Source organism: Perognathus longimembris, chromosome 17 (genome assembly GCF_023159225.1).
Source record: "Perognathus longimembris pacificus isolate PPM17 chromosome 17, ASM2315922v1, whole genome shotgun sequence".
NCBI classification, from domain to species: domain Eukaryota; kingdom Metazoa; phylum Chordata; class Mammalia; order Rodentia; family Heteromyidae; genus Perognathus; species Perognathus longimembris.
The window spans coordinates 12476365-12500696 of record NC_063177.1 but is presented as its reverse complement, the minus strand read 5'-3'; the positions used below and the strand labels follow the sequence as shown (position 1 = coordinate 12500696).

Genomic DNA, 24332 nt, shown 5'->3' with positions numbered 1-24332 from the left:
GGCCATATTCCCAGCCCAAGGCTTGTCTTTAATAAAAATTTAAAAACAAAATACCATTAAGTGGCCAGTCTTACTGTGGTAAACCAGAGTAAAGAAAAGCATACTATGAGCTTATTTTCTACTTACAGGTAAACCTTAGACATTGCGGAACAACAAAGGAAAGACAATTTTACTCTTAACAACTCAGACAAAATAAACCAAATTACAAATTTAACATGCATTTTCCAAAGTAAATAATCTTATTATTTCTGTACCCTAATAAAAATGTTCCTGCCTAGAAACTAATTAACCTATCAACTGGCAAACTAAGGATGGAGCTCAGTCTAGACAGCATGACAAAGCCTTGGGTTCAATCTTAAGTACCAACAACAACAAAAAAAAATCAAATGACAACAAAATACACATTCATTTTTTATGATATTTTGTTGCCTACAAATGAGAGTAATTAATTCTTCAAATTTAAGTGTGTTCTCTGTGCCAGACACTAAGAAAATAATAAAAAAGATAATCATATCACTACCAAAGGTGAAGGGTTTCAGAGATAATGATACTTGAGCTGAGTCTTGAAGTATGAATGTGCCCCACAGTTAAGAAAGATAAAACAATGAGTAGTCTGAAGGCTAAGGTGATAATGTGGAGGAAAGGAAATAATGTTCAAAACCCGTTCCAAAGCAAGGGGACCACCTGTTCTGCAAAGAAGAGGTGACGTCACAGTGATCTCAAGATGCATTATACTTAAATTGTTTAACTGAAATCCCTTTGTACAACCACTTAAAGACAGTAATTTAAAAAAAAAAAAAGCTTGTTCTAGTAGGATATCACTAGGAAAGGAACTTTAGGGTAAGGGTAGACAGGTAGCTATGTAAACACCAATAAAACTTTTAAGCTATCTAGTACCAACTGAGGAATAATCAAAAGACTTTGTTTGGAGCAATGCTTGATATATGGAATAACAGATGGATTAGAAAGAAAATAAAGCGTAAGGGAAGGAGACTCACCAATTAGGTGAGAAGAAAACTTCAAATGAATTTAATGGGTGGACAGTGGAGGCTCACACTTCTATTCCTAACTACTCAGGAGACTGAGATCTGAGGAACACCATTCAAAGCCAACCGATCTACGTAGGAATGTCCAAGAGACTCATATAACTCAGTGAACCACCAATAAGCTGGAAGTAGATCTATGGCTCAAGTGGTAAAGCACTAGCTGTACACAAAAAAAGTTCAAGGACAGCACCTAGACCCTGAGTTCAAGCTTCAGGATTGCCAAAAAATTAACAACAAGGGGCTGGGAATATGGCCTAGGGGCAAGAGCACCTGCTTTATATACAAGAAGCCCTGGGTTTGATTCCCCAGCACCACATATGTAGAAAATAGCCAGAAGTGGCGCTGTGGCTCAAGTGGCAGAGTGCTAGCCTTGAACAAAAAGAAACCAGGGACAGTGCTCAGGCCCTGAGTCCAAGGCCCAGGACTGGCCAAAAAAAAAAAAAAAAATTAACAACAACTAAGACTGATGTTCTTCAGTGTCAGAGAGAAAAATGGGCAATTCACCTGGCCTGGGTGACTGGAGATTGTTGACACAAAACACAGTCTGTATCAACCTTTTCCTTTTCTCTGGTGCCATATTCTCTTGCAAATCATCCAATCAAAATACAAAGAAGATACTTCTAAAAACTTTTCCACTATATTCTATCTACTAATGTCTACATGTATTATTATTCTGAAATTAGAGCACTTACAAATGTTTTTGAAGACTACAACTGAGCAGGGAAATAGAAAAATCAAACTTAAAAATAGTCCAGGAGAATAGTCTGTTTAAAGACTAAACAAACTTAGTCTGAACCAAGTCAACTTTTCTCTCAGGAAGCCAACTTTAAAATTAGCAGTCTCTTTTGGGCAATTTTCTTCCTCCTACTAACTTTCTAAATAAAACAAGGACATACAATGGTTGCTATCACTTAAGCCCCACTTATTAAAAAGGAGTAAGAGAGGAATGTACTTTTGTCATTATCTCCCCTCTCCACCCAGTGGTATGAAAACAAATAAAGCTAGTCATTAATAAAAGCTAAAAAAGCAGTGGAAAGCTTATATATAAAAGGCAACATAGTAAGGAAGAAGAGAACTTCAAAGCAAGCAGTGAAGAGCTGTGCTATAGGCACAGCTGAATTTTTTGACCAGACAGGAGACAAAGCTACCATTCTAGAACTGCAAAAGTAAAGCAGGAACAATTGTGTAGCAACAGGGTATACTTATGAAAGCATTTTTTTAAAAAAAAAAAAAAACAGTACTTTTCTTTCTTACACTTTTTTTACAGTTATTTTGAGTTAAAGCATTCTTTTAAAAAAAGAGAATTTTTTTTTCTACTATAAGAAGGTAACTGAGGGCTGGAAATGTGGCTTAGCGGTAGAGTGCTTGTGTTGAGAAAAAAAAAAAAAACCTCACAGATAGCACCCAGGCCCTGAGTTCAAGCTCCAGGACTGGCAAAAAAAAAACTAAGCAAGGTCCTGAGGGTCAAATCTCAGTACCAAGAAAAAAAAGAAAGAAAAATATTTACTTCGCTATCTAATGAAGGTATATATATAAAAATAATCTCTATCAAATCATGCTCAATAGTTTTCAGTCTTCATATCTCACAGACCCATTGTAGTTAGAAGAATAGCTTAGTGGTAGATTAGTATCTACCTAGTATATGCGAGGCCCTCAGTTATCTATCCCGAGCTGCCTTAAAAAAAATTCAATCAATAAATATCACTGAATCCAATTTGTTACATCATACTAAAAAAAAAAAATCTACCTTTTATCAAACTTAAGATCTTGAGCCAGGTATACATTGACACATGCCTATAATCCTAGCTACTTGGGAAGATGAGAATTGGAGGATCTCAACCAAGGCAAAAAAAAAAAAGTGTGAAATTCCATCTCTTATCAGCAAAATTGTAGACTGGAGGCATGGCTCAAGTATAAGAGTGCCAAACATGAACAAGAAAGTCAAGGTAGAGTTTAAGGTCCTGAATTCAAGACCTGATGCCAACCCAAATAACAAAGAAAAATAATCAGAGATTTCACATAAAACCTTTTGTTCCAAACAGGATCAACTATCTACCCGTGGCTAATCCTTCCTTAAGGTATGTCATGAGGGGGCAGTCCTTATTCAGGTCCCTTAATGCCCTCCACTTTCATTTGACTTATCTTCATTGTATCATTCCAGATATTTAATAAACTGTATCAATTCTGAACCCAATCAGGATATTAATTTCCTATACTTTTACCTGTTCATGACACTTACTATAAACATTACATATCTGATAACTCGAATTATCTACTTATATACAGACACACATGTATATATCTAAGTCCAGGCTTTTCCTAACAATTGCTTTTTGTTCTTCTACCCTCCCTCTTTCTTTTCTCCCTCCCCCTCCTCCCCAGGAAGCTGTGGATATATAACTGGGGACCTTGCAGATACTCTACACTGTTGTTCCCCACCAACAGTTGCTTTTCTTAAGGCAAATACCTTTCAGATTTGGCTACTATGTAATAAACTGCATAAAATAAATCAACTGTGATGAATCAACTCACTAGAAAATAAATAAACTTGAGACAACAACCCCAACGTTCAACAGGTGATCACCTTTAAGGAAGAAGCCTATTCTTCTCTCCCTTAATACTTAAAGCCGGGCTGGGAATATGGCCTAGTGGCAAGAGAGCTTGCCTCGTATACATGAAGCCCTGGGTTCGCTTCTCCAGCAACACATATCTAAAAAACGACCAGAAGTGGCGCTGTGGCTCAAGTGGCAGAGTGCTAGCCTTGAGCAAAAAGGAAGCCAGGGACAGTGCTCAGGCCCTGAGTCTAAGCCCCAGGACTGGCAAAAAAAAAAAAAAAAAATACTTAAAGCCTATTAAGGACTTCTGGAAGCCCACTGCTAGTTAGCTATGATAAAATGTTTTCTTTACATTGAGATGAAATTAGTTTTCCCTGCTAGTTCCTGAGACAAAGTCTGGCCAGAAACTGTCATCACTAAAATAATTCATAAAATTGAGGCTTCATTTTCCTAAATCCATAGCATTTTTAACTAAGAATATGAAAAGAAGAAATTGATTTAACTAAAATAAAAGTCTACCTGGACCTCAAAGACTACTTTGAACTTCATACACTAAAATTCAACCATAGCCCAGGAATTAATCATAATTAGAACCCGATAATGAAATTCATTTCCAGACCCAAAGGCCTATCTGTACTGAAAGGTCATTAGGCTTTGGTATTAAATGCTCATGAAGAAATAGAATGGATCTTTCATATCATGTGCCATCAAACTTGTTTATCAGTATTTAATAGTACAATTACTTGATTAAATTCTACTCTTAATTTTTATATAAAATATAAAATAGAAATCACGTTTAATGTAACTATAATTTGTTTAGAATCAGAAAAGGCAAGTGGATTTAACAGCCTGTGCTGACAGAGACAGCGTAAAGCTTACCCGATTCTCATCATAAATAATTTGGACAATACTGCGGTGTTTCTGCTCAACTGGAGGAGGGGATACAGGCTTCTCAGGCTCAGGAGGTTTAGCTGCTTCTTCTTCAAGCTGTTGCTATGAGACCCAGAAAAGAAGAGTCAGACATCTATGCATATCAACCCCACCAGTAATTAATTGCTAGAGATAACACATGCTCCCAAACATTGCTTGCTGATTCTATGGGATAACGACTTCATTTATGAGACTCTCTTGGAACCATGGTCTCAAAGGAAAACATTCATTCTAATAACAGAAAAACACACAACACAACCTAAAATAGATAGAAAGATACACAAACATAAAGCTAAGGGAAAACAATTTTTAGTATTTAAATTCTGAAATATTTAAAGCAAAACATTAAGAGAAACTAAACTTTATGACGTTACTTTCCTACGGACCTCTTTATCACAATGGCCTTTTGATGTTATTGGAAAAATACAATTATGTTCTGGCCTTGCAAAAATGACACCCTGCTTTCAATACTCAGAAATTTTAAAAAAGTAACTTTAAAAATATTAACAATGGCATAAAAAAGGAAGTACACAGGCTAAACTAACCAAAGCATCTAAATTACTTATTAACAAAAAATAAGATATGAAATACTTTCTAAAATATAGACAACATATTCATAGATTGGATGATATGATAGCATAAAGATATAATTCCCTCAAAACTTATCTCTATAATTCTATATAACTGCAATTAAAATTCCAGAATTTTTTTTGAAAATCCAACAATATGATCCTAAAAGTTATATGAAATATAAACATTTTTCAAATAGCTAAATTACACTAGGTGCCAGAAGCTCAAGCCTGTTGAAAGTCAGCAGAGACAGTAAAGTCCTTGAGATTCTTATCCCCAATTAAACAACAAAATGCTGGGTGTAAAGGTGTAACTCAAGTTGTAGAGCATTATCTTTGAGCCCAGGCTGAGTTCAAGCCACTGAACCCACCAGGAAAAAAAAAATTAGGGCTAAATTATGCTTATGGAAGTAGGTTTACCAAACTGGATAAGAATTATTATAAATGTCTCATAATTGCTGCATTAATACTACAAAGAGACCAGTAGCTAAAAACATAGAAGTCCAGAAATTAATCCATACACAGATAAAAACATGAACTGTAATAGTCACAGTACAGAACAATCAAGGAAAGAATGGTCTTTTCAGTTAGCTACCAATACAAGAAAAAAAAAAGCTAAACTTTGGTGGCTTATGTCTGCAACCCTAACTACTCAGGAGGCTGAGATCTAAGGATTACAGTTCAAGACCAGCCCAAGCAGGAAAAGCCATAGACTGTTTTTTTTTTTTTTTCTTTTTTGCTAGTCCTGGGGCTTGGACTCAGGGCCTGAGCACTGTCCTTGGCTTCTTCTTGCTCAAGGCTAGCACTCTGCCACTTGAGCCACAGCGCCACTTCTGGCCATTTTCTGTACATGTGGTGCTGGGGAATCGAACCCAGGGCCTCATGTATACGAGGCAAGCACTCTTGCCACTAGGCCATATCCCCAGCCAGCCATAGACTCTTATGTCCAATAAACTACCAAAAAAAGCCAGAAGTAGAGCTGTGGCTCAAGTGGTAGAACACTAGCTTTGAGAGAAAAAAAAAAAAAAAAAAAAGCTCAGGGATAGCACTCAGGCTCTGAGTTCAAGCTCTAGGACCAGCCTGAGGCTGACTCAAGCAAAAGTGAGAAACCATATCTTTTTTTAAAAAAAAAAGCAAAAAAGGGCTAGAGCATACTCACTGCCTAACAAACTTAAGACCAGAGTTCAAACCTTAATATTGAGGAAAACGGAGAAAGGAAAAGAGAGCGATAAAGAAAGGGCAGGGACCGAAGGAGGGATAATATTAGCAAAAAGAAAAAATGAAATTCTCATAAAACTGCTGATGGGAATGTAAAATAGCACTCACTTTATAAAACATTTTGGTAGTTCCTCAAATATTTAAACACATTTGCCATATCCCATCATTTCTACCCCTAGATATATATCCAAGAAGATTTCGAAAAAAAATTTTCCACACAACATAGTACATGAGTATCCGAACAGTATTATTAAAATAGTTAAGGGGCTGGGAATATGGCTTAGTGGTAGGGTGATTGCCTAGCATGCATGAAACCCTGGGTTCAATTCCTCAGTACCACATAAACAGAAAAGGATGGAAGTAGCTCTACGGCTCAAGTAGTAGAGCACTAGCCTTCAGCACAGAGGGCTCAGGGACAGAGTCCAGGCCCTGAGTCCAAGCCCTGGGACCACCCCCCACACAGACGGAAGGAAGGAAGGAAGGAGGGAGGGAGGGAGGGAGGGAGGGAGGGAGGGAGGGAGGGAGGGAGGGAGGGAAGGAAGGAAGGAAGGAAGGAAGGAAGGAAGGAAGGAAGGAAGGAAGGAAGGAAGGAAGGAAGGAAGGAAGGAAGGAAAAGAAATAGTTAAAAGGTATATATAACAATGCCCACCAACTGATAAATAAAAAATTTAAAGAAATAATGATACAAGATACAATGTGGATGAGCCTTGATAACAGGCCAAATAAATGAAGCCAAACATGGTAAAGTCAGAAGAGGATTCTATTTATCTGAAATGTCAACAATGGGCAAATCATGAAGAGAAAAAAAAGACTAAGAGATGTAAAGTTTCATTTTGAAAAAACATGTTCCCAAATTAGTAATGATAGAATATCTACATGAATACTGTACATTACCTACATGAATACATCTAATACAAAATACACTTAGCTCTGAAAGGCTGAACACTATCATCTATGAATTATATCCCAATGTTTTAAATAGCCTGAGCCAAGCATAACAGTAATGTAGTCTCAGCTACTTAGGAACTGAGATAGGAGTCTCAACAATATGAGAACCCCATCTCTTAAAAAAAACTAATCAGTAGAATTCTTCCCTCAAAAAGGCTATTGAAAAAAAGTAAATGACAAGCCAAAGATTAGACTATCTTCTCTATACATAACTGACAATGAATTTTAGGAAATCTTAAAAAGACAATATAGAAAGACTTTAATAATATACCTAAGAAATGGAAATAAACCAAATAGAAAGAAATTAAGCTGAGCCTCATTCTTAACCAAAGAAATGCAAATTAAGATACAATAAGAACAATTTCACATTCAAATTAAAGAGAAAGACCAAATAGTAAAGATATGCACAAACTGCTAGACATACATATATGCTGCCAGAAGAACATAAAATGTACTATGGTCTAAGCAAACTGGGTATCATCTACTGTATGGTTCACCAGAAAGGAAACCGACCGCCACATGGTTCAGGCAGAAAGGAGTTTATTGAGGGGGAAGCAAACTACCAGACCACACAAGATGGGAGATGTGGGGAGACAGAGGGGAAGGAAGAAGGGAAAAAGAAAAGAGCAAGAGAGAGAGAGAGTAAGAGAGAAAAGGAAAGAGTGGTGACTGTGTTGAGCCGAATTATACAGGAAAAGGCGGGAGGTTATGGCCAAGTGGATTGGATGTGACCTCAGAGAAGGAGGCGGTAACTGCCTCCAAGTGTGCCAGTTACCTAGGTAACTCAGGTACTTGGCGCAGACTTAAACAGGTGGGGGGCATTTGCATGGTCCTCTCCCAGGGGTGGACCTTACATCTACTACAGACAAAGATCATATAATCAGACAATATACCAGGAAAAATGGATAAAACAAACTTCACTGGAGAGACACACTGTAAAATATGTTAAATAGTAAAAACACCTACTTGTTTCTTTTTCAGTTTAAGGATTTGCTGTTCTACTTTTGCAATTTCTCGATCAACACGATCCATACTCTGTATTAACTCTTCCTTTGAAAGCTTTGAAGGTGAAGCATTTTGATCATCTGCACATGGTTGCCCAGCGATTGGAGAAGAGGGAGCGTCATGTTTGCCTCCAAATGCTGGATCCTTTAAAGAAAAAAAGAAAAAAAAAAAAAAAAACTGAGGACAACCATTTATTTCTCACTAGCGGCCAATCTCAGAGACAAGAAAGTGTTAACTGAAAAAGTAAATTTTCAAACACAAAAAAAGCATTGGAGGCAAGTGGTAGAATTCCAGCTGAGCAATAGTGGAGTCCTAATCTTAAAGAGATTAATATGTACTATTTCTCTAATGGTAGGGTTTTATTAGCGATTTTTAAATCAACATACCAACACATTACATACACATCATATATACATTTATACCACTCTCATAGTTTAGGTATATCATTCACTATTTGAAGACCCTAGAAATTACAGTGTCTGACACAGCCAAGTAGTTAATCCATCTTTAGTGTAACAACACTACAGAGAATTTCTAGGGGTTATATAATAGTGCAGCCATAACAGGAAGATAAGTTCTCGGTCATTTAGTTGCAATGGCTCTTCTGATTTCATCAAGTAGCCTAGAAAATGTTGCTATTCTAGGTAAAAAAATTTTAACTACACCCAAATTAGTAGCTACCTTATGGCAAAAAGTTTGCAGGGCAGGGGGTATATAGCTCAGTGACAGAGCACAGCATAGCTTGTGAGGTCCTACAATAACAACCCAAACAAGAAAAACCAATTTTTCAGGATTCCAAGGACCAAGAGTGAGGCACAGAAATCAGAGAAATGACCTAATATTCTGTTGCTACAATCTCTGAGCTATCTTCATAAAAGACAACTCAGACTTGTACAACACATATAACATCCCTTTAGCAAAACTTTATCTTCCCACTATAAACAAACCAACCAAAAATCACCAGTGTTGGCTGGGGATGTGGCTTAGTGGGTAGAGTGCTTGCCAAGCATGCATGAAGCCCTGGGTTCGATTCCTCAGTACCACATAAACAGAAAAATGTTGGAAGTGGCACTGTGGCTCAAGTAGTAAAGCACTAGCCTTGAGCACAGAGAGGCTTAGGGACAGTGCCCAGCGCCTGAAGTAAAGGCCCACGACCGGCAAACAAACAGACAAAAATCAGCAGTGATATGCTATATGATGAATGTCTCTGCACTAAAAATCTACTACCCAGAATGACAGTGTCCAAAAGGAAATGTACTCTTTACCTGACTTATGTAACTATAACTCCTCTGTACACTTTTATAATAACAGGTTTTTTTTTAAGTTTTAATCTACTCTCCAGCAAACACAGACACTATTTCTAGTCCAAGGTTTTGGGACATAAATTTTAGACAAAGGTACTAATTTCCTTTAGGCTATGATAACTTTAGAATGAGAATGGATATTAGGATTTTAAATTATAAAATAGGATTAATTACAAAAGATATTAAATAAAGATTAGCCGTAAAAATGAGTAATTCTGAACTAAGAATGCACATAGGAAATATACAGAGTTGTTCTAAATTGGTACAGATACTTCAGCTAACACCTAACAGGCATAATGCTAAAAGCCTTATATCCTGTAGCCTCTGAAAGCCTTGACCCCAAGATTAAAATGTAAATTCCTTAAGTTACTGGTTTCCAAAATAAAAAGTACATTTCTTTGAAACAAAAAATCAGATTTGGAGCCAAGTGCTTGTGGTTCACACCTATTAAATCTTAGCCACTCAGGTGGCTGAGATAAGAGGATTGAAATTTGGAGACAGCCTGTGGAGATAGAGCTAAGAGATTCTTTCAGAAAAAAAAAAATCTGGCACTGGAAACATGGCTCAAATGCTAAAGGTCCTGCAGTCTGCTGAAAAAGCCAAGTGAGAGCTAATGGCCCTGAGTTTGAGGCTGGTAAAATAAATAAACAAGCAAACAAATGAGATTTAAGGTATGTTAGATCTTCAGCAGTCACCACAAACAAAAAATACAGTGAAAAATGTCTTTATACTATCTTTTTTTTTTTTTGCCAGTCCTGGGCCTTGAACTCAGGGCCTGAGCACTGTCCCTGGCTTCTTTTTGCTCAAGACTAGCACTCTGTCACTTGAGCCACAGCGCCACTTCTGGCCGTTTTCTGTATATGTGGTGCTGGGGAATCGAACCCAGGGCCTCATGTATACAAGGCAAGCACTCTTGCCACTAGGCCATATCCCCAGCCCCTTTATAGTATCTTTTCAACAGGCAAACATTCACTATCACCATGAAAAGCAAAACAATTTTAAAATTACTAAATAAACTAATACTTGCAAAAATACAGGACTGACCAAATAGAAAATGCAATGCCCTGATTATCCAAATGGGAATAACAAATTAACAGAAAATTATGAAAAAAAAATTTACAAAACAGAACTCAGCTGGTGGCTCACACCTATAATCCTAGCTACTCAGGAGGCTGAGATCTGAGGATCCTGGATCAAAGCCAGGAAAATCCATGAGACTCTTACCTCCAATAAACCACCAGAAAACTGGAGAAGTGGCACTGTGGCTCAAGTGGTAGAACTCTCTAGCCTTGAGCTGAAGAGCTCAGAGACAGTGCCCAGGCCCAGTTCAAGCCCCACAACTGACAAAAATAAAACAAAAAAAAAATCAAAACACTTAACAATAAAGATTAATAACTAAAAAAAGTTATAAATTTTACAAATAAAGTAAACCAAAATTAAAATGTTTTATCAAATGAATAGAGGTTTTTTTCCTTCAGCAAAGACAGAAAAGCAGAAGCCATTAACCACTACTGGAAAAAAGAAGAATTTTTTTAATACTTTTTTTTTCCAGGCAATCTAGAAATAGTCACAAAAAGCCTTAAAAATGTGTCAATTTGCAGGCACCAGTGGCTCACACCTGTAATTCTATCTACTTAGGAGGCTGAGATCTCAGGATCCAGGTTCAAAATTAGCCCTAGAAGAAAGCCTATGAGATTCTTGTCTCCAATTAACCATCAAAAAGTCAGAAATTAAACAAAAAAGAAGAAACAAAAAAAAAAAAGATAAAAAGTCAAAAATGTGGCTCACGTGATAGAGCATGATCCTTGAGTGAAAAAGCTAAAGGACAGAGTAGCGCCCTAAGTTCAAACACCAGTATTAGGGCGCACACACACATGCATGCACATACACACAAACACAAAGAAACACACATACACAAAGTATGAACTCTGATCTATTACTAATTATATTACTAGGAATTTAACCTAAGAGACTAAAAACATAAAAAAAGGGGGGGGGCTGGGAATATAGCCTAGTGGCAAGAGTGCTTACCTCATATACATGAAGCCCTGGGTTCGATTCCCCAGCACCACATATATAGAAAACGGCCAGAAGTGGCGCTGTGGCTCAAGTGACAGAGTGCTAGCCTTGAGCAAAAAGAAGCCAGCGGCAGTGCTCAGGCCCTGAGTCCAAGCCCAGGAATGGCAAAAAAAAAAAAACTATCCTAAATAATGTATGTCAGAACATAAACATCCTAAATGTTTGGCAAATGACCAAATAAATTTGTTCTTGTGTATAAAATACCAAGTGAACCACTAAAACAAGTATTTATTGTTACTACTAAACACAAAACACAAAACCTCAGCATATATGTAAACAAATAATGTTGGACAGAATATAAGGGTGGGCATGTTAAATTAACACAAAACAGGGGCTGGGGATATGGCCTAGTGGCAAGAGAGCTTGCCTCGTATACATGAGGTCCTGGGTTCGATTCCCCAGCACCACATATACAAAGAACAGCCAGAAGTGGCGCTGTGGCTCAAGTGACAGAGTGCTAGCCTTGAGCAAAAGGAAGCCAGGGACAGTGCTCAGGCCCTGAGTCCAAGGCCCAGGACTGGCCAAAAAAAAAAAAAATTTTTTAACACAAAACAAGTCACACCTCCACTCCTAGCTTTTTGCTGGTTAATTGGAGATAAGAATCGCATGGAGTAGCTGCTGGTGGTTCACACCTATAATCCTAGCTACTCAGGAGGCTGAGATCTGAAGATCACAGTTCAAAGCAAGCCCAGGCAGGAAAGACTGTGAGACTCTTTTCTCCAATAAATGATCAAAAAGTCAGAAATGGAGCTGTGGCTCAAGTGATAGAGCACTACTCTTGAATGAAAAAGCCAAAGGAGGGCTGGGAATGTGGCCCGGTAGCACTCTCCCATACCTGAAGCCCTGTATAGAAAAAGCCAGAAATGGTGCTGGGACAGTGCTCAGGCCCTAAGTTCAAGCACTAGGGCTGGCAAAAAAAAAAAAAAAAAAGAAAGAAAGAAAGAAAGAAAAGCTAAAGGACAGTCTAGGCACAAAGTTCAAACTTCATGACTGACCTCCCCTCCCCCACCAAAAACAAAATCTCCTGGACTTTTCTAAGCCTAAAATAGTTTCAAACCAAGATCTTCAGCCTCCTGAGTAGCTCAGATTACAGACATGAGGTACCAGGACCTGGCTTAATTTTTAGTGAAACAAAACTGCTTTCAAACTCCATTTTACTTAGTGAAGTGTGTCTCAAATTTTCCAACAGTTTAGTTAACTAGTTCTAGTTTACAAGAACTTGTCCTCATTTAACTTAGAATTTCAAACTCTTACACTGTTGGGAAAATACTGTAATAAATACTCCTTTGCCTTCATGCAGATTCATTCACAATGTTTTTGATATCTTCTTTTTCTTTTCATATACTCACACTTCTCTTTGGCTGAACTATTTGGAAATAAATTACAGGCATATTTGCTATCTTTTAAAATTATTTTATTAAAACTTAGCAGATGTACTAATTTATATTAGTACAAATGGCAATTGGTCAGCAACTACATTTTAAGGGAAATAGATTTGATATCAAATTTTTTAACTTTTTTATTAAAATTTTAAGGGAAAGAATTATCTTAAGTTAGTAAGGTTAAAAAGTTGAGGAAGTAGCTCAGGGGTACAACACTAGCCTAGCTTGCACAAGACCCCTACCCACCACATAAACACATACACATACAAAGTTTCTTAAACTAGCTTACTCTTTCTAAAACAAGTATTTATTCAGTTCCTATTAAACCACTTAGAACTTCCTAATTTGGAAGCAAAACAGACAACTGGGACTAGAATCATGGCTCAGGAGTACAGCAACTGCCTACCAACTCTATAAGGCACTGAGTTTATACCTCAGTACCACAAAAAAATAAAATAAAATAAAAAAAGACCACTATGCAGGGCCCTGGTGGCTCACACCAGTAATTCTAGCTACTCTAGAAGCTGAGATCTGAAGATCACAGTTTAAAGCCAGCCCTGGCAGTAAACTCCACGAGATTCTTATCTCTATTAACCTCAAAAAGCCAAAAGGAACTGTGGCTCAAGTGGTAGAGCACTACCCTTGAGCACAAAAGCATAGGGACAGCACCTGGGTCTTGAGTTCAAACCTCCTGACCAGAAAAAAAAAAAAGATAAACACAGCAACAAAAGCAAAACACATATATTTCACAAAAGATAATAACAGGGGCTGGGAATATGGTTTAGTGGCAAGAGCACTTGCCTCAAATACATGAAACCCTAGGTTCGATTCCTCAGCACCACATATATAGAAAAAGCCAGAAGTGGTGCTGTGGCTCAAGAGGTAGGCTAGCCTTGAGCAAAAAGAAGCTAGGGACAGTACCCAGGCCCTGAGTTCAAGCCCCAGGACTGGCAAATAAAAGGATAGTAACAATCACAACGAGAAAAATCTTTTAAAGAAAATTCCCATAAATTCAAAATAAAGAATATTCAAAACCTCACAAAATACAGTATTACTAGTAGTTAATTCTGACAGTAAAGTAGAAGCATTATATTTAATAGTGTATTATGAACTTAAAAATGACTGAAGTTTTAAATGTTTTTGCCACAAAAATTAATTAACTATGTGAAAGGATGGATATGTTAGGGTTTTTGTTTGTTTGTTTGCCAGTCCTGGAACTTGGGATTCACGGCCTAAACACTCTACCTCTTGAGCCACAGCACCACATCTGGTTTTTTCTGTTTATGTGGTGCTGAGGAATCAAACCCAGGGTTTCATGCATGCTAGGCAAGAGTTATAGCGCTAAGCCACATTCCCAGCCTGGATATGTTAATTTGAATTAATCATCCTACAGTGTGTACATATACCAAAATACTACATTGTATAAGGAAATATGCACATATTTTATCAAAAAAACTAGAAGAGATTGGTGACCACAAGTTATAGTTGTTAGAATTATAGGTAAAGGACAGAATTATAGATAACATTTTTTTCTCTACAATTTTTCTATTATTTGGGGAGTAAAAAGAATTGAGTTCAGCACTGGGATGTAGCACAGTGGCAAAGTGCTTGCCTAGCAAGTTCAACATCCTGGGTTCAATCCCCAATATCAAAAAAGAAAAAAAGAAAAAAAGAATTGAGTTCAGAACTTCATGCTTAGGGGCTAGGGATATGGCCTAGTGGCAAGAGAGCTTGCCTCGTATACATGAGGCCCTGGGTTCGATTCCCCAGCACCACATATACAGAAAACAGCCAGAAGTGGCGCCGTGGCTCAAGTGGCAGAGTGCTAGCCTTGAGCAAAAGGAAGCCAGGGACAGTGCTCAGGCCCTGAATCCAAGGCCCAGGACTGGCCAAAAAAAAACAAAAAACAGAACTTCATGCTTGCTAAGCAGGCATCCTATGCCTTCAAACAACACCACCTTTTTGTGTGTTGGTATTTTCAAAGTAGGGTCTCACTTTATGCATGGGCTAGCCTAGGCTGACCAACAGCCTGGGCTGTGATCCTCCTACTCGTGCTTTCCCCAGTGCTGGTTTAACAGGCGTAGGTAACCATTCCCAGCTGCTGGTTGAGGATGTCTCAAAAACTTTTATGTCCAAAAGAGGGTGACACTGATCAAGATGTATTATATTCACTAATTGCTGTGTTATATAGCACCTCTCTTGTACAACTACTTAAAGATAAAAAAGAACATTTATGTACAGACTAGCATTAAACTACTGAGCTTGGCTTAGTTTCTAAATTTTCTGAAATACATAAATTAGGAACAATTTTTTCCTACATAAAAATTATAGTTAGCCAGGCACTGGTGGCTCATGCCTATAATCTAGCTACTCAGGAGGCTGAGATCTCAAGATTGCGGTCTGTGAGACTCTTATTTCCAATTAATCACCAGAAACTGGAAGTGGTGCTGTGGCTCAGAGTGGCAGAGCGCCTTGAGCTGAAGAGCTCAGAGACAGCGCCCAGGCTCTGAGATTATAGTTAAACCTTACCTGAAATATGTTTTCTCCCATATAACAAGTGAATAAATTGCTACAAACTATAAGAACCTCTATAAAATTCAATATAAGTTTGACAAAACAGGTAGTCTTGCATACCTCATATCTTATAATCAGTACAAAATGTTGACAATTAGGAAATATAAAAATTTCTATATGGGCCTGGGAATGTGGCTTAGCGGTACAGTGCTCGCCTAGCATACATGAAGCCCTGGGTTCGATTCCTCAGCACCACATAAACAGAAAAAGCTGGAAGTGGCGCAGTGTCTCAAGAGGTAGAACGCTAGCAAAAAGAAGCCAGGGACAATGCTCAGGCAGAGTTCCAAGACCCAGGACTGGCAAAAAAAAAAAAAAATCTTTATTGCCATTCATTGTTTTCACATGCCAGAGTCAAAAGTACTAATGTACTTAAAAAAAACCTAGAACATAAGTCTACAGTTAAGTTTGTTTAATAAAGCTTCTACTTTTCCATAGCATTAACCTTTAGAGACTAGCCTAAGAGAATCTTCTTTTACGGACTGTGCCTGAATATGGCTAAGTAAACATTTCAGACCTAGAGTTCCACAAGGCAGCAAGACAAATATTTACCTTCTTAGCATCTGCAGAAGACCTCAACCCTTCTGGCAGTGTGTGCACTAAAGGTAAAACGGCAGCACTGACACGCTGAAAATGAGAATCAGAAACCTGCTCCAGACGTGGTCGCTTGGATTCCAATGATTCATGATCCACCGGGGATGGGCCTGTGTGAAACTGTTCATATCCAGTTCTCCTTTCTTGAGGCCTAATATGTGTAAAGAAAACAAATTTCTTAAAAATTACGAAGGATATACAACTCCCTGCTAATATAACATGCCTGGTTAGACTGATATCAATAAAAAGGTTATACTTAAAACAGTAAATTCCATCTTTCTACCTTACTAGAACAATGTTCAACTTCTATCAGTGAAAGATTCTTTGGTAGGAAAGGGAAGATGGTAAACAAACCAATTCAGAAGTGAATGCCTTAACAACAGATTTTGACTTGCAAAAAAAGAGCTACTGAAAAATATCCACAAAATATTTGTAAACCCATACCATGGCCTAGTGGCAAGAGAGCATGCCTCATATACACGAGGCCCTGGGTTTGATTCCCGAGCACCACATATATAGAAAATGGCCAGAAGTGGCGCTGTGGCTCACGTGGCAGAGTGCTAGCCTTGAGCAAAAGAGAAGCCAGGGTCAGTGCTCAGGCCCTGAGTCCAAGGCCCAGGACTGGCAAAAAAAAAAAGAGAAGACTTGCTCAGAACTGTCTTCATTCCTACCTTAGCCTTCCAGCTCCATGGGCTTGAAACTAGACTCTGTTGGAGTTGTCTAGGGGGTAGGAGGGGACTGTCTGGATCTGCAGACACAATCTGTCCCTTGGACCTGTTATCCCTCACTTTCTGGGCCAGGATTCTAATTAGAAAGGAACAATTTTCTACAAAACCAGTATAAATATAGCACTCCCCTCCCTCAAAATAAAAGAGTTGAACTCAAGATAAAACCAACTAAGAGTAGACACTACTTTTCGTGCAGAGAGTAAAAACAAACAAGGGAAGCAGGTGTTACTAGCTCAACACTCACGACGCTAAGATCTGAGGATAACATTTCAAAGCCAGCCAAGACAGGAAAGTCTATGGGGCTTTTATCTCCAATAAACTACCTAAAAGCTACAAGTGGAGCTGTGGATCAAATGACAAAAGAAGTCCAAGGACAGCACCCAGACCGAGTTCAAGTCCCAGGATTGGCACAAAAAAGTAACCAGAGTAAAAAGAGCTGGAGGAGTGGCTTAAATAGTAAAGCACATGCTTAATAAGAGTTAAAAACGTGCGTCTAAACCTCAGTACCACATTAAAAAAAAGAAAAAATTGTGTGATTCAACACACAGAATTCTACGATCTTCTTAAAATTCAATGTTGTTGGGCTGGGAATATGGCCTACTGGTAAAATGCTTGCCTCGTATATATGAAGCCCTGGGTTCGATTCCTAAGCACCACATATATGGAAAAAGCCAGAAGGGGCATAGTGGCATAAGTGGTAGATGCTAGCCTTGAGCAAAAAGAAGCCAGGGAGAGTGCTCAAGCCCTGAGTCCAAGCCACAGGACTGGCAAAAAAAAAAAAAAAAAAATCATTGTTGTCATGAAAAAATGGTGCACTAGGAAGCTTCAGAAACAAGATAAGGAATTGGACTTTGTCATCATGGCACTGGGTAAGAAATAGAAATAAGGGTATCCAAATTAAAAAGGGAACGATAAATATATTTCTTCTCACAGATGGTGCTATAGTTTGAATCCAGAGTGTATACCAAAGGCTCCTTTGTTGAGGTTTAGTTCACAGCCTACGGGGAGGTTAACACTTTAAGATGTAGGCCTAATGGAAGGCAGATCAGTGAATGCATGTTCACAAAAGGGACATGAGGACACTGGACTCTTCTTATCTGTTTTTTTTTGTTGTTGTTTTTCTCTAGCTACCATAGGTGAGCAATTTTCCTCTACCACACAATCCCTACTGTAATGTTCTGCCTAACCACAGGCACAGTGGGAGCAGTAGAGGCAACCAACCAGGAGGGAATGAAACCTCTGAAACCAAGAGTCAGAATACATCTTTCTTCTTTTAAATTATCTTAGGTATTTTGTCACAGCAACAGAGGAACCTTTTTTTCCGGGGCACAGTGAGGAGTACCTATCATCCTACCTAAAATGGCCAGCACCTATCATCCTACCAAAAGTGGAAATAAAACAGACAGATCACAGTAGCCTAGGCACACAGACATAACACCAAGGTTGTGACCTCATACATAGAGAGACATAAGGAAGCCATAAAAAAAAAAATCCTGGGCTGGGGATATAGCCTAGTGGCAAGAGTGCCTGCCTCGGATACATGAGGCCCTAGGTTCGGTTCCCCAGCACCACATATACAGAAAACGGCCAGAAGTGGCGCTGTGGCTCAAGTGGCAGAGTGCTAGCCTTGAGCAAAAAGAAGCCAGGGACAGTGCTCAGGCCCTGAGTCCAAGCCCCAGGACTGGCCAAAAAAAACCTGTTAAAAGTGTTAATAAATGCAGCAAAGTTAAGAAATACAAAATTCAATCTCAAGTCCACCTGTTTCTCTATGCCAGCATGGAACAATCTGAAAATAAAATAAAAACAGCCAGGTGCCAGTGACTCAGACCTGTAATCCTAGCTACTCAGTAGGCTGAGATCTGAGGATGGCGGTTTGAAGCCAACCTGGGCAGTAAAGTCTAAGAGACTCTTATATCCAATTAATCACGCACAAAAAAGTGTGAAGTGATGCTGTGGCTCAAAGGTAGAGCACTAGCCTTGAGCAAACGGAGCTTAGGGACAAAACCCAGGCAGAGTTCAAGGCCCAACACTAGCAAAAATCAACAACAACAACAAAAAATTCTACTTATTAACAGAAATTCTACTTATAATAGCAGAAATAAAAAGGAATAAATGTAACAGAGGACAGGTATGGCTTTAACATACACACACCGCAAACACTGCTCAAAGAAGACTGAACAAAAAGAGATCTGTTTCTGTATTGAAAGATCTTTTTTTTTTGGTTGGTCCTGGGACTTGAACTCTCATTTTGCTCAAGGCTAACATTCTACCACTTAAGCCACAGTGCCACTTCAGGCTTTTTCTGTGGATAATTGGATGTAAGAATCTCACAGACTTTCCTTCTCAGCTGGCTTCAAACCTTGATCCTCAGATCTAAGCCTCCTGAGTAGCTAGGATTACAGGCACGTGGCACTAGTACATGGCTATTTAAAAAAATTTTTTTTTTTTTTGCCAATTCTGGGACTTGAACTCTGGGTCTGGGCTCTGTCCCCAATATCTTTTTGTAAAGGCTAATGCGCTACCATTTGAGTCATGGTTCCACTTCTATTTTTTTCTGAGTAGTTTATTGGAGGTAAGAATCTCATGGGCTTTCCTGCCTGGGCTGTCTTCAAACCTCAATCCCCAGATCCCAGCCTCTTAAATAGCTAGGATCACAGGTGAGGGCCACTGGCGCCTGGTGAAAGATCTAAATAATGAAGAAATGACAAACCTATATTGTCAGATGACCTGACCAAAATTCTGTTGGTTTTTTTTCACAGAAATCACAGAAAAAAAATCTACCATAAAGTTGTATGGAATTTCATTATTCACAATTGCAATCCCAATTTCAATAAACAGATTTCAATAGACAAAATCAAAGTGATTTCACTAGGAGCCAGAGGTTAATCTATCAAAAGTTAGCATCTAAGCTGGGCACGCAATCATATAACATCATCTTGGGTATCTGAGACAAGGGATCCTGATTTGAAGTCAACTGAGACATAAAAGTTGATGAGAAGTCAGGCCACATGGCTCATGCCTATAATCCTAGCTACTCAAGAAGCTGAGATTTGAGGACTGAGGTTTGAAGCCAGCCTGGGCACCAGGCAAGTCAGTGAAACTCTTAACTTAAATTAACACAGACAAAGTCTGAAGTGGCGCTGTGGCTCAAGTGGTAGAGTGTTAGCCTTGAGCAAAAGGAGCTCAGGGACAGCGGCCAGGCCAAGTTCAAGCCCCAGAATCAGGGGGAAAAAAACAAAAACAAAAAAATTCATGAGACTCCATCCCAACTAATGGATGAGCATGGTGATGCATGCCTGTTATCCTATGCTATGGAGGAAGCACAAGTAGTCTAGGATGGTCTAGGCATAAAATGAGACCCCCACCTCAGAAAAAACAAAAGGTAAAAAGGGGCTGGAAGTGTGGCCCAAGTGGTAGAGCACCAACTTAGCAAGCAAGGCTCTGCATTCAATCCCCAATTCCACAAAAAAGAAAACACTACATTTGGCAGGGCACCCATGGCTACCCCACACATATACTAGAAACCCCTTTTCAATCAATAGCTAGGCAGAGTGATATACAGCTGGGGGAAAAATGTTCATGAGACTCCATCTCAATGGAAGAAGCTAGCGATGGTGGTATACACCATGCATAACTGCTTCAACAGAAAGTATAAAACTTGGAGCACATTCCAAGTGCATAGCTGGGGGAGGGGAGGGAAGCAAGACCATTATCTCAAAATAACTAGTGCAAAAAAGGACTGGAGGCTTGGCTCAGCGATATAATAACTTGCCTCACATTTGGATGTGAGACCCTGAGTTCAAACTCAAATACCAGGAAAAACAGTAGTGGAGGTTAGCTGTCTTTTCCTGTTTCTATCTTTTTCCTTAGGAACAATGTGGAAGCACTCCCTATTTAAATCTTTTCTTTGGTGTATCTGAAATAGTTCCATGTGGGGTTTTGATCATTCCCATTTGCTCCAAGAGCTTGGCTGCTCTGAGCTAAGAATAGTGGGTGGGTATGGCTTTCTATCTACTCTTCCTTAGTGTGAAGGAGCTGGGAAGTAGAGCAAAGGCATAGAAAACTCAGTTGTGGTTATGAAAGCCTTTGTTAGGAAGTCTGGCCTACTATATCAGCCAGACACATAAACTAAGTATTGGCTCATCACTGTGAAAAACAGGACACCATGCATGCCCTTCTAACAGGTGCTAAGGAATTAGGATGGTATGATAAGAATTTCTTTAAAAAAAAACAAAAAAACACTCACAACTACCACCATTTAAATTTTCTCTAATTAGGAAGTATTCATAAGGAATTCCAAGGAAAGGGCAAAGGGGAGAAGAGAGAAGAGAGAGGAGAAGGAAAAGAGAGAAAGAGTAGGAGCAAGAGATAGAAAGAAAAAGGAAATGAAGGGACGGAAGAGGAAGGGAAAGGAAGGAAGGGGAGGGGAAGGGAAAAGAATTTAATAAAGATGGTTTAATATTACAAAATATTTCAGAATTCAAATAAATTAAAAGATGAAAGTGAAAAAATGAAAATTGATGACTCAGAAGTAAAAAGAATGATTAAAGGACCCTCAATAAAACTATTAAGTCTTTGGAAATAGGAATTCTTTCTTTTTTTTTTTTTTTTTTTTGGCCAGTCCTGAGCTTGAACTCAGGGCCTGAGCACTGTCCCTGGCTTCTTTTTGCTCAAGGCTACCACTCTGCTACTTGAGCCATACACCATTTCTGGCCATTTTCTATATATGTGGTGCTGGGGAATCGAACCCAGGGCTTCATGTATACAAGGCAAGCACTCTTGCCACTAGGCCATATTCCCAGCCCGAAATAGGGATTCTTGACTTCCTATTTTCTGCATGGGGAACAGGAAATAAAAATAAATACTTGCTGAAGCATAAAAGTTTAGAAATAGGAAGTTAAAAAAAGTGTAAAAGAAAAGACACAGAAAGAAAAGTATAGGAGGAGCAGTTATAGGCGGAAAATAGCTTAAACATTTGTGAAAAACTCATAGCTAACATAATCAAATAAAGCCTAATAACTGGTACAAATCAAGGATACCTTTCTACAACTTAGTAACTAGAAATACAAGCAAGTAGGCACTGGTGGCTCACACCTATAATCCTAACTACTCAGAAGGCTGAGATCTGAGGATTGTAGTTTGAAGCCATCCCAAGCAGGAAAAGTCCATGAGCCTTTTAGCTCCAATTAACCACCAAAAAGCGGGAAGTTGAACTTTGGCTCAAGTGACAGACTGCTGGCCTTTGAGTTCAAGTCCAGAACTGGAACCAAAAAAAGTAATAGTAACAAAATTAAAACTACACAACATAATTTATAAATTCAGTGCAATCTCTTCACAAGAAAAAAAAATCTTACAACTCATAAACATAGATTACAAATGCCAAAACTATTTAAAAAAGAAAAACAAAAGCATGAGTTACATACTTTCTGATATAAAATTGTTACAAAGCTACAGTAATCAAAACATTAGTGGTTCTGGCTGGGAAGATCCTAGTAGTAAAGTGCTCGTCTCATATATATGAAGCCCTGGGTTCGATTCCTCAGCACCACATATATAAAAAAGCAGAAAGTGGCGCTGTGGCTCAAGTGGTAGAGTGCTAGCCTTCAGCAAAAAGAAACCAGGGACAGTGCTCAGGCCCTGAGTTCAAGCCCCAGGACTGGCAAAAACAAAACAAAACAAATCATTTGTGGTTCAAAGCCAGCCGGGGCAGGAAAGTCCAACCACCAGACAACCAGAAGTAGAGCTGTGGCTCAAGTGGCAGAGTGCTAGCCTTGAGCAAAAAGAAGCTCAGGCCCTGAGTTCAAGCCCCAGGACTGGCAACAAAACAAAACAAAAGCTCAAGAGACAACACCCAGGCCCAACAACACACCAAAAAAAATGCTGAGAAGACTGGGGATTTCCACACAGAAAAGACTGAAATTAGGCACTGAACATACATAATATACAACAATAAACTCAAAATGGGTTGTGTGGGGAGGAACTCTACGTGTAAAACCAGAAACTGAAATTTAAGAAGAGAACACAGTTGGGGAAAGCTCCTGGGCACTAGCCATGGCAATGATTATTTGTTATAATAACAAAATGTTCCAACAAAAATAAACTAATGGGAATGCATGAAACTAAACTACTTCTGTACAAACCCAGGTGCCAGGGGCCTGCACCTAAAATCCCAGCTACACATAAAGGCAGCTTGGGCAGGAAAGTCTGGGAGACTCTCATCTCCAGTCAACCAACCAAAAAGCCAGAAATGATTCAGTTGCCAGTGGCCTACACCTGTATCAAGTTACAAGGAGGCTGAGATCTCAGGAGGGCATTGCAAGCAGGAAAGTCTGTGAGAGATTCTTACCTCCAATTAAACCACCAAAAAAGCTAGAAGTGAAGCTTTGGCTCAAGAGATAAAATGCTACCCTTGAGCAAAAACATTCAAGGGCAGGCTCTGGCTCTGAGTTCAAGCCCCAGCATCAGTTAACCAGGAAAAAAAATTATTTTTTTTTTAATTTAACCAAGTTAAGGAGAAGAAGATTGGAAAAATCAGGGAACTGGAAGCCAAAACAATTATTCAATACCACTTTCTCCCCATTAGGATAATAATTATAAAAAAGTCAAAAAATAACAAATGTAAGGACAAGAATTCAGACAAAAAGAGATGCTTATAGTGGGAATGTAGACTGGCACAATAATTTTTTTTAAAAGAAGAGTATTGTGGGTAGAGATGGGGGGGAAAAAAAAAACTGGGAAAGAACAAGGAAAGAACAAGGGAAGGGATACATTGTCCAAAAGGAAATGTACTCAATACCTGACTTACACTGAAACCCTGGAAGGGAGGGGAAGGGAGGGGAAGGGAAGGGAGGGGAGGGGAGGGGTATGGAAGTTTCTTTTTTTTTTTTTTTTTTTTGCCAGTCCTGGGGCTTGAACTCAGGGTCTGAGCACTGTCCCTGGCTTCTTTTTACTCAAGGCTAGTACTCTACTTCTTGAGCCACAGTGCACTTCCAACATTTTTCTGTTTATGTGGTGCTGAGGAATCGAACCCAGGGCTTCATGCATGCTAAGGCAAGCACTCTACCACTGAGCCACATTTCCAGCCCTGATATGGAGGTTTCTAAAGAAATTTTAAAAATAGAAATAAGTCTGACTGGTGATTCATGCCATATCCTTGCCACACAGAAGGGTGAGATTTGAGCATCACAGTTTGAAGCCAGACCAAATAGGAAAGTCTAAAGAGACGCCTATCTGTGGCTCAAGTGGAAAAAGCTCTAGTCTTGAGAGAGGGGGAAAAAAAAGCTCAGTGACAGCCCTCAGCCCCAAAAGTGACACAGAGATACATAAACACACATACACACACACACCAAATCCAGAAATAACATGATATAGCAAACCCTCTACTGGACATATAACCAAAAGAA

The 24332-nt window shown here is 38.9% G+C and overlaps 1 protein-coding gene across 24 annotated transcripts in view; it reads right to left on the bottom strand.

Moving 5' to 3' along the window:
• Positions 1-24332, bottom strand: part of Ncor1 (nuclear receptor corepressor 1) — a 149690-nt gene that overhangs the window by 97454 nt on the left and 27904 nt on the right. For all 24 annotated transcript variants that reach the window (XM_048366693.1, XM_048366695.1, XM_048366691.1 and 21 more), the window contains exons 4-6: positions 16160-16352; positions 8233-8415; positions 4481-4594 (exon numbers count right to left, since the gene is read on the bottom strand). In XM_048366693.1, coding sequence (XP_048222650.1) covers positions 4481-4594; positions 8233-8415; positions 16160-16352 — 490 coding nt within the window. The remainder of the gene's footprint in view (positions 1-4480; positions 4595-8232; positions 8416-16159; positions 16353-24332) is intronic.